Here is a 12,110-nt window from a genome sequence, read left to right as displayed (position 1 = left end):
CTTTCAGGAATGTCATACCTGAATTTTCTACTGAACAGTTTGTGGGAACTATTATAAAATGAGTATATCCCTTGAAAATTGGCAGAGGATGTGGTTTGTGCACTACTGCCAATTTTCACATGATGAGCTCACATGAAATCCATGGCTTATTTTGCATAATTCATAGTTTACCATGCAAGTTGAACTGAGAAATTACATTATGCAAGCTGTTAAAACCATTAACAATAGTCCTCAAATGACAAATCCAATGATTTCCTTTCCAGAGCATTGTGGATTTGTCATGCTGAATGCTACAATTAACAAAATGGGGGAATCTCACTTTAAACAGCTCCTTTAGAAGTTTTCCTTTTAGAATTTTATTTTGGTTTCTGTTTATTTACTTATCTAAATTTATAATCTATTTATAAATAATCTGTAAATATATAATCTATTTTTATAAATTTTTAACTGTAGAATATTCTACATTAGGAATACAAGCACTAGCCTTTCTTGCCTAGTCTGTAATATTGTCCTACACAGTAGTCATGTTTTTAAGACTTTAAGATAATATGGGTTATTATCATTAAATGAAAGAAAGTTTATTGAAAATTCGTTTAAATCAAAAAATTTTCCTTTATTGGAAGAATGTGCAACTCGAAAAAAGCTAATGCCATAAGAATGGGGACTGATTGTGTGTGTGTGTGTGTGTGTGTGTGTGTGTGTGTGTGTGTGTGTGTGTGTGTGTGTGTGTGTGTGTGTGTGTGTGAGAGAGAGAGAGAGAGAGAGAGAGAGAGAGAGAGAGAGAGAGAGAGAGAGAGAGAGAGAGAGAGAGAATATTATAAACTTTACTCTCATATTGGATTAATATATAATTTTTTTTTATAGGGTTGCAGATTCAAAGTCAAGGTATGTTTGGTTTTGATGATTTTATAAAATATTAAGAAAAATGCTGCAGTTAAATACTTTTTTATAAATTTAGCAGCAGCATTCAGTGCAATTCTAAAAAAATGTATTTTTAGTTATTATAATATCTTTTGTAAATTCCAAATTTTATTTATTTTTATTGCAATAAATAATGTAAACACTGGAGCAGTTTGTAAATATATTAAAATAAATATTAAGTATTTTGTTAATTTTCTTAACATACACAGACATTTCTACAATCGCAAAGACACTGACTTAATTGTATTTGGACCAATGCAGTATCTGTCAATTAGGCTTTATTTCCTGTTATGCTGCATGTTGGTGACTAAGACAAGAAATGTTTCAGTTTTATCAAATATAACACACATTTTTACCAAAATAGAAGTTGGAAATAAAATGGTAAAATAAAAAATAAAAATGTATTTTTTAGTTTTGTAAAGCAATTTTCATTGCTTGACAAAAGCCATTTTCATTAGATTATCCAAATGTCTTGTCAAATTTTCAAGACATTTGGATAATCTTTTTGTGATATACTTTATTCTTATTTTAAATAGCTTTAGCACATTTTTTGGAAAATCGTCATTTAGATAAAGTTTGAGAGTTTAGAGTGGAATGAGAAATTACAAGATTTCATCCTATAGGAATAATTTCAGTGACATGATCTGAGAAAGTATTAGAATCAGGAAATCAATAAAATATCCCTGACAAGAAAAAAATGCATAGAAATTACAGCTCATTCCACTTTACATTGTTATGATGTAAAATAACACAAGCCTAAGAATGAGACAATGGCTTTATTGCAGAAGAAATCATCACCAGACTGTGATCCTGATATGCTTAGAGGACAACTTACATTATCTGTGTACAGCATAAGACTTTGTGCAAATTTAACTACAAAACTGATAAATCTTTTTGTAGTCCTTAAACATAACTCCCATATTTGGCCTAATGCTTTTTGCACACTTATGCATTTATAGTGTTCTTTTTTTTTGTTTTTTTTAACAACAAAAAAAAGTTCTAAAAATCAAAAATTTTTCGATAGCAGTACCATGAAAAAGAAAAAACTTTTATAAGTGTGGTTTATTGTATTGTTTATTATATTGCACAATGATGTGTTATTCTCCCATTGCATTGAATTATATCCATTAATTATAATTATTATTAATTGTGAGACAGCAGCAGAAATTTTCTGAATTTATTAAATGACTATTTTCTATACTAGCATGTCAGAGAGGCAACAGGAGAAAGCAATATTCTTCATCTGATTGTCAGCAGTGACTCTTCAGATATTAAGAATCTCCAAATAAAGGAACCACTTGGGTGGGCAGCAATCGTAATCTGTTAATGTGGGAATTACTTATAGATATAACTGCTGCCGTGGTTAAAGGGAAGGGATTTATTTTTCCCAGAAAAGACTATAATGATTTTAGTTTTTAAATATTTTTAAATGGGACCAACTGATGATGTTACCAACTACAAACTCTAAATGGGAAGTTTGGGAAAGTAATCGTAGAAGTTACCAAGAATTTTATACCAACTAAGAAATATTGTTCAGGTATATAATATTGGTGTAGACACACCATAGTTTGCCCATGAATTTGAACTACGTATGTAGTGTAAAAGGCATTGTTTTAATACTATCTCATATTGTGAGTGCCTTCACAACGAGATAGCTGGTATTGCACTACTTCAAATAAATAATGCTTCTCTAGTAGAGAAGACTACTGTTATTTATTTTCAGTGGATACCACCACCCAGATGATCATTTTGAAGCTTTTTGGCTTCATCATCAGTGAGTGGGCAGGTACCCTGTTAATGCAACATGCCATCGCAGTTGCGAAGTTATTTCCACAATATGAGAGATGCCAAATGGTGTATAAATAATAATGTATTAGAAGATGAAATGCACAAGGCATAATTTCTTATGGGTTTAGGTAATTAACTATATAATATTGGTGTAGGTACACCGTTTACCCATAAATTTTAACTGCATATGTAGTGTAAAAGGCATCATTTTAATAGTATCTCATATTGTGGTGCCTTCACAATGAGATAGCTGCATTACCAGCTATCTCGTTGTGAGATAGCTTCTCTAGTAGAGAAGACTACTGTTATTTATTTTCAGATATTGTTCAGGGTTTAGACCTAAATGGATGTTAGATACTCTGATGAGACTAGTGTAAGAGAAGAAAAATTCATGTGTTGATTATAAATTATTAGTGGACATATTAGCACACAGTAAGTAAAACCAGTCTGTAATCAAGTTAATAAGAGAGTTAGGCAAGCTAAGCGGATTATGAGAAGTCTGTGGCTAAGAAATGAGAAGAAAAGTAACAAATAATTCTTTGCTTATGTTAACACTAGAAGGAAAGGAATGAACCATATTGGATCCTCTAAATATGAATAGTATATCTTTTGATGATCCTGGTCAGGTTGCTGACAAACTGAATAAATAATATGCTTTCAGCATATCTACATTCATGCACAAAGAAAGTTTTAGGTATGTGGATACCAGTAGTATATCAAGTTATACTTGTAACTAGGAGCTAAATCTTAACTGAGAGAAAATTGGCAGAGAAATCATTGAAACTAAAAGTGAGGATGGCACCTGAGGTTGATGGCACCTATTTACTTATATTTAAAAAAACCTCAAAGAGGTAAACAAACCTTTTGCCATCATTACGAGCTCATCTTAAGACCCAGGAGAGGTCCTTACAGGTTGGAGAAGTGCAAATATTTTCAATTACTGTCTGGCTAAAAGCAAGTTTTTGCACGTCTTTCCTACAACCATCCTTTCCAGTTTTTCATGTTCCTTTATGTGTTGTCTGAGAAAGAGTAAGACTGCTGTATAAATATGTTATTGTATATCAAGGTTATCATAAAGTGAGGTTACTCTGCAAACTGAAATGTGTTGAGATTACAGGTAAGATCCTTAGATGGAATGCATGGGGGGAACTGCAGAGCAGGAGGCAGAAGACTGTGATTAATGTTTACTATCCAAATTGGGCATACATTAGAAGTGAGGTTCATAAAGGATTGGTACTGAAATCACCATTGTTTTTGATTTTCTTAAATGGCATCAACAAAGGGATACAAGGCATGATGTCCATGAATTTTCAGGTGATGTGAAGAATGGCAGAATGGTCAGTGATTAGCAACAAGCAACATTCCTTTGGGACAACTTTGGCAGGCTTCAAGGATGGTCAGAAAAGTAGCAGCTATGTTTTAATGCAGCATAATAAAAGTTCATACACTTGAGTAATAGTGCCAACCCTAAAATGATATGCTTTTGGTGGAGTTAAATTAAAAATAGTGGAGAAAGAAAGGATTTTGGGGATTATTATACAGATGGACATGAAGTTCTTCATGTAATATAGATAAGCACTGGTGTATTATTGATGATTTATCAAATATTTACTTTAAAGATTAGTTCTTAATCCCATTTTATAAGGCAGTTGTAAGGTCTGAGATGTAATGTTGTGTGCAAGTATAGGAACCACACCTAAAAAAAAAGTAGTGGGTAATGAAAATTATGCAGGTGAAATGTTCATAATTATAAATAATACTAGAACAAGTTACATCCATGGAAAAAAGTTACATCTATGGGTAAACGAAGCTTACAGCTTGAGAAAATTCAGAGGTCGGCTGGATAGCTGGCTGCATGAGGAGGGAAACATAAGTTATTTATTTTATTGTTGTTTATTTTTAATAAAATAAATAACCCATGCTAACACATAAGGTATTTATTTTATTGTTAAAATATTGTCAATTGTTAACGAATTAGTTAATATATGACATACTGGGTGTGAAGTTAAGGTTTCATTTTAGGTTTCAATGAATTTCAATGAGATTTATTTATAGTCTTCAACATGGAGCATAATGTTATTTTATTTTTTTTTTTTTTTGTAGTTCCTAAACCTATCCCACATTATGCCTTTCAACTTTTATATTAAAAAATACACTGAATCCTAAATTTAAGTTAATCATTTCTTTTTTCCTGCTTTTTTTTTTCTTTTTTTTTTTTTTTCCTGCTATAGTTAGGCAAATAGTTAAGCCCAAAATGAAATGTACAGTGAAACTTCCCTTAAGGGAGGTTTCACTGTACACAGATACCTTTCTAAAAGGGGACACCTCTTGTTGTGAGCACTCAGGCTTGGATTCCAGCCAGATGTATTAGAAATTGTGTGTTAGATGACCTGTCCAAAAGGGACCTCTAATGAACACACTAATGCATTTTCATTGATCAACAGACATTTGCAAGAAGGCAAGTGAAAGTAGTGAAGATCAAGGTCATTACAGTAATACTAGTTAGATTTATGATGCCCATGAATTACTCATGGAGGAGATGGGCCAACATGTTTGTAAATGCTGTTTGTGTACAAACTTATTTGAGCTGCCTGATGCAGTTCCACAGTGGTGTATTACTTAGAAAGGCAATAAAATTGCTAAATGAGAAATGTTGTTCTGAGAAACAAAAATTAAAAATAAAATCTGGAAAATCTGTATACAGGATTCAGTTCACGGTATATACTTACAAAAAAAAAGTGAGAATAGAGCTATAATACGTTTCTTTCAAAAAAAAAAAAAACCCTACCAATGAGCTGCATAGATAATTTTGACCATGATTAATGGTCAAATTAATGCAAAATGTTTATGGTCAAATTAATTCAAAATTAATATGGTCAAATTAATGAACATATTAATGCAAATGAAACATGATTATTGCTCAAAATTGGATGACCAAAAATGATGAATATGGACTAAAAATAGTATGTGATATAATTATCCATAATGAAAATGAAATGCTCTAAGTAAAGTAATTTATATTAAAGGTTAATTAATTGAACCATATATGTATATTGATAATCAATAAAAAAAAAAAAAAAAAAAAAAAAACTGTGTAAGCAACTAGTCACAGTAAATTTCATTTTTCCAAATTATTTAAACTGGCTATACAGACCTCTTGTAAAATGAACACCTTCCTATAATATACACTGTCTTCTGACCCAGTCATGTCCTCTTTAAAGAAGTTTCACTGTACAATAAACCATGACCGAAGAATTTCAATGGTTTGGGGTGCTTGGGGAGTGCGGCAGATGGCGAGAGTTGAATAAATGAAATGATAGCCAGAAGAATGAATGTGTAAGTGTGTGAGAAAAAGAATACAAACCGCAAATGCTACAGTTAAGTACACACTAACCCTAGTTTTAATTAGTATTTAAATTTACACTACACATCATTGCATCCCCCCCTGGTGTGTGAGAAGGAGATAAATGAGTGTGAGTGAAAAAAAAAAAAAAAAATATATATATATATATATATTATTATTATTATTAACCATATGGTGCAAGGAAGCCTAAGGCTTATGCTGCACCAGGCAAAAAAAAAAAAAAAAAAAAAATTCTGAATTACCCAGAGAGGGAGAGAGAGAGAGAGAAGTAGAAGGGAATCACCAAGAAAGAGAAGAATGATGATATCCAGCTCAGGACCCTGGGTGTGCCAAGCCCATACTCACCAGATGTGAGCCCCCGGGGTATAAAAATTGGAAAAAAAAATTATAAAATATAAGAAAAAAGTATAAAAAAAAATGAATGAGAATATGGATTGTGAATGGAGTAAATGTGTCTCTCTCCCATCCCTTTGCCTGGTGGGTTCCCCACTGCTGGCTAACATGTCCCGCCCCCATAGCGGGATGGGCAGTTTGACCTTCCTACTGGATTTGACACTACATGGACCTGACAACTATCACCGATGAAGATGTACTGCAGCTTTGCTGCCGACACGGCATTTGTCGATCTGAACTGGGTACTCTAACCCAGTTCCCTTTAAAACCCCAGGGGAGGGAGGAGACGGGTTTCTGTCTCCTCCCTTCCCTGTCTCTCCCATACTTCGCCTGGTGGGCTCATCTCTACTGACCTCTTTGGGGATGCCTACTCTATCGTCCCTATTCTTCTATCTGCCCCCCCCCCCCAAAATCTTCAGTCTCCCCTCTCTCTCAATAAACTGACTGAGTACACCCCTTAACAGTGCCACCAAATTCTAATCAACAAGTAATTATAGACCTGTGAGCTTAACTTCTGTTCCAGGAAAATTAATGGAGGCACTGGTTAAAGAAGCACTGCAGGATCATTTAGACAAGACTTCAGTTATAGCTCAGACACAGGATGGTTTTGTTAAGGGGAAGTCTTGCCTGACCAACTTGATTGGATATTATGATGCAGTCACAAAAGAACTGGATGCAGGGAATAACTTTGATATTATATACTTGGATCTTAGAAAGGCTTTTGATACTGTTGCACATGGAAGACTGCTACACAATTTGGAGCAGTGTGACATTGGAGGCAAATTGCTGCTATGGATAAAGGGGTGGTTGAGGGGGAGAAGATAGAAAGTGTAATCAATGGACACTGCTCATCGTGGACTAATGTTATTAGTGGAGTCCCTCAGGGCTCAGTGTTGGGTCCATTATTGTTTTCTGTATTTATAAATGATATTGATGATGGTATATCAAGCTTAATGTCCAAGTTTGCAGATGATACAAAGGTTGGCAGGGTTGTCAAGGACACTACTGACACTATGCTGCTGCAACAGGATCTGGAAAGGTTGAGCAGATGGGCTGAGAGGTGGCAAATGAAGTTTAACATTGACAAATGTAAAGTACTACTCATGGGAAACAGCAACCCCAGAGCAACGTATCAACTCTGTGGTACTACACTGACAGTGGTAGAGAATGAAAGGGACTTGGGGGTGGTTGTGCAGGCAGATATGAAATTCTCTGAGCAGTGCAGACGGGCTGCAAGAGTAGCTCATGGAGTATTGTCAATGATATACAGGAATTTTTCCAGCAGGGATAAGGAGGTGATTATTCCATTGTATAAGGCAATGGTCAGGCCACACCTAGAGTACTGTATACAGGTCTGGAGGCCTCATTTCAAGAAGGATGTAGAGCTGCTGGAACGAGTACAGAGAAGGGCAACAAGATTTGTGAATGGAACAAAGGGGTGCTCTTACGAAGAAAGGCTTAAGTTTTGCAAATTACAGTGTCTGGAGACTAGGCACCAGCGAGGTGATCTGATAGAGGTGTATAAAGCCTTGAATGGTTTAAGCATGCTCAATGCTGATGGGATTCTTCCTCTAGCTCAGAAAAATCACCTGAGAGGGCATAAATTCAAATTGAGGAAAGACAGATGTAGGATAGACGTGAGGAAATTTGCCTTTAGCCAGCGGGTGGTTGGTTGGTGGAACAGACTTCCATTCCTTGTGGTGGAGGTTGATAGCCTAAATAAGTTTAAGGCTCAGCTGGACAGGTATTTGGAACGAACAGAGGGGTGAAGTGGAAGTGGGTTTTTTTTTTGGCTGATGCTGCATAAGCTTGCTTTCTTGCATCAAATGCCTCTACTAATGCTAAATTCTACCACTTACTTGTAAATTTCTTTTGGCCAAATTCTAGTGTACACCCCCCTTTTTCTTTTTTTTTTTTTTTTTTCCTTTTTCTTTTTTTTTTTTTCAGGCTTGCCACTGAAATCCTTGGAAATTAGGTGGTGGAGCCTGCCAGAGTACTTAAATAATCTACTGGGTGCCTAACCTGCCTCCTCGTGGCAAAGTGTGGGCAGTGGTGGGTCCCAATAGGGAGCCCAACGACTAAATGGTCAGAGAAACAACAGAACATAATGCTACACAACAGAACACTCCCCACACACTTTTTAAATTAACACACTTTACACTTTACACTGTACAATAAATCACCATATCTGGCAGTTTCTTGCATAAAAGCATGGCCAAGAATTTATTTTACTTTTAAATTGCATTAAAAATGGAAATAAAAAGTCATTAAACCTCTATGGTCAAATAAGGACATTGAGTTCATTAATGCTGTGAGAAATAAGTAAAGATGTAATTATTGAAATACGTTTCTTTGCCATGCCATTTTCTTCCCTCTATATGAAGCTTTTTATTGCATTATGATAATATATATGAAAATAGATTTTGATAAGTGTTGTTTTGTGATTGCGATTTTTTTATGGAAAATTTTTATTTCAGAGAAGAGATGACCTTAATGGGTTATGATACAGAGATATATAAAGGATCAGTGAAAAGAAAGACAACAAGTGAAGTGTTGGATGAACCATTTGATCCAGAAATTGAGGAATTCCTAGCAAGAACTCCTGAGCCCAAACAAGAGTAAATATTAAATTTGTGAATATTTTATTATATTTAATATTTTGAATGCTCCCCCTTGCTAAATATTTTTATATAGTTTTTTCCAAAATAATTAGTTTTGTTTAACCGAAAACCTCATATAATTTAGTGGACCCTCAAAATAATGCAGGTGTTGGGGACAAAATAACAAAATATTTACAAAGCGTGTTCACTGGTTGATGAAGATGAACATTCTTCCTGGTATGGCACCTTTGCCTGGGAATCTAAAATGCTGTTGGAATGGATATTCAGATCTCACTTGTTAATCAAGTGGACTGAATTTCAGCAAAGTCCAGTCATTCTCAGACAATCAGATCCTCTGTTTGTACCTCCATGATGGTGGAACTGTAAATAACCGTGGGTATACTGCCCATGTACAATATCTGAAACACAGCACCTAGTATAATGAAGGTGCCCACTCAGATGTGAATCAATGTAAGCAGGTGTCAAGATGTGGCATCTATATCATATAGAACAGTGGTTTTCAAACTTTAGATACCCGAGGAACCCTTCTCAATGTGAAAAATCAGTGCGGAACCCATTAATAAATACATTTCATGTAATACATTTTATTTGAACAAAATGTTACAATTAAAGTTGCAATAATACATTTCATACAATGTAAAAAGGAACTATTTATAAATGCATCAATGAACCCATTTATTATTTAGTAACTAAATAATACTAAATTTACTGAATACATACTAAATTTTAGTATAACATCACTAACAAATAATATAAAAAATTATACTTCATTTTAATGACTTGGATGTGCTTGTCTTTTGCCACAAAGAAAATCAAAATTTGGTATTATTGATTTTATTATATTTAATATTTTGAATGCGCTTCCCCTTGCTAAATATTTTTATATAGTTTTTTTTATGTTTTTATATTTTTTTTATAGTTTTTGTCATCAGTTGCAAGCACATTTCCGGTTCTGCATCCATTTTATTCCTGTATTTTGTTTTTGTCACTGTATATGTGGAAAAAGCCTTTTCGCATAAATGAGTTGTGACAAAAGACAAGAATCTTTATTGCATGATCAGACACTTCAGGATGTTCACTGTAAATTTGCAACCAAACATCAAGAAGTTCTTGTTGGTACTTAATTTTTAAGGTCGAATCTGTAGATATATCAATTAACTGTTCTCTCTCTCTCTCTCTCTCTCTCTCTCTCTCTCATTGATAAATTTTCACTTTGGCAATGATTAAGTAGGTTTTTAATCCAATTGTATGATTCTGTTTGCACCAGAAAATATTCTCTAATAGGTTTTTGTAAATTAAGCAAGTGCTCTATTATGTATTCTTGAACAATTTTATGAAGATTCAGATCATTTTATATCAAGAAGTCACTTAATTTTTCAAAACTATTTACATCGTTTTTTTGTACATATGAAATCCATAAATTGAATTTCAAAATTAATGCATTTATTTTATCATTAACTTTAAATATATGCATTTTAGTTCCTTGGAGGGATATATTTACATAATTTAAAATTGAAAATGCAAGGTATGCCATAATCTGAATCCATATGTTGTCATCCAGTTTTGAGCAATAATCATGTTTCATTTGCATTAATAAAATTTTCACCTCTTCTTTCAGCTCATAAAAGCTGCTCAAAATGTTTCCTCATAATAGCCAGTGTACCTTTGTGTGTAGGAGCAGTGTTTTGTGAGAACTAGATAGCTCCTCGCAGAATAATGAGAATAATCTAGAGGTTAGCTCCCTGGATTTGATAAAATTAATGATTTTCACAATGTCATCTAAAACATCTTTTATTTTTTCTGGAATTCATTTCACAACAAGAGCATGATGGTGCAGATAGCAATGAGAATGTTGAATATGTGGGGATGTTGTTTTTATTCTTGATATAACTCTTTTTTTTTTTTTTTGCACTTAATAAAAATTTTGCTCTGTCAGTACAAATGTGAAAACATAAATCCCAAGATAGTCCATGCTTCTCCATATATATATATATATATATATATATATATATATATATAACATCAACAATGTTTTCACCTGTAGCTCTATCCTTAAGAGGCTTGCACAAAAGAATATCCTCTTGGACAGTTAAATTAAAAATATAGCCTTCCAGAACAATTAAAGTAGCCAGACCAGCAATGTCTGAAGATTCATTTAATTGCATTGTGAAACTATGGAGGAGATTTTAATCGAGATATTAATTCATCCTCACAAAAAGTGCCATATCTCTGATGCGTCTAGCAAATGTGGTATCAGAGAGAGAGGTACTCTATCAATTTCTTTGGCATATTTCTCACCAGTCTTGTGGGTAATTAGATCTTTGGCGCAAGGTTCTATTAATTTTTCACCAAGTGTATATGCCTCTCCTTCTTTAGCAATATGATAACTAACGAAGTAGGAAGCCGCAAGTGATTTTTCATTATTGCTATATATAAATTTTGAAAAATATTTTTTCTTGCTTTAGAGCTCTTCATATTTACACTTAAAATATTCTATGTCTTTGCCTATCAAATGTGGGTGGTGGCTCTCCATGTCTTCTGGAGAGCCACCACCACCAATAACAACTGGGATTACTCTTTTGCGGCTTGAAGCATAAGCCCTTAATGCATTAGAGTCCTAACTTATATCATACACCATCAGGCATCTCTCATATTGTTGAGATATACTTCACAATTGTTTTGTCATCATTACATCACTTGGGTACTTACCCACCCACCGAAGAAGGGCCAAATAGCACTGAAACGGTGCCCTCTGGGTGGTGGTATCCACTGAGAATAAATAACAACAGTCTTCTCCTTCGGGTGAAGCATTACTTATTCGAAGTAGTGCAATGTCATGGCAACTCGTCCTGAAAGTATTCACAATATGAGATGTAACTTAAACGATACCGCTATTGCATATTTGCTAATCTATAATTGGCTGTGTATAAATTATGCAAGTGCACTAAGATATATATAGCAAGCTTATATAGCATCAGCCAAAAAAAAAAAAAACAAAAAAACCCTTATTTCACCCACCCCCT

The 12,110-nt window shown here is 33.9% G+C and overlaps 1 protein-coding gene across 1 annotated transcript in view; it reads left to right on the top strand.

Annotated features, from left to right (window-relative positions):
* The window catches only part of LOC150090032 (uncharacterized), a 329,054-nt gene that overhangs the window by 235,942 nt on the left and 81,002 nt on the right, over positions 1-12,110 (top strand). Inside the window, exons 15-16 of the mRNA XM_090368942.1 lie at positions 865-885; positions 8,944-9,084. Coding sequence (XP_090225068.1) covers positions 865-885; positions 8,944-9,084 — 162 coding nt within the window. The remainder of the gene's footprint in view (positions 1-864; positions 886-8,943; positions 9,085-12,110) is intronic.

This window comes from Mastigoproctus giganteus, chromosome 2 (assembly GCF_048544385.1).
Source record: "Mastigoproctus giganteus isolate SK-2022 chromosome 2, ASM4854438v1, whole genome shotgun sequence".
Taxonomy (NCBI): Eukaryota; Metazoa; Arthropoda; class Arachnida; order Uropygi; family Thelyphonidae; genus Mastigoproctus; species Mastigoproctus giganteus.
This window is presented reverse-complemented; position numbering and strand designations above follow the sequence as displayed.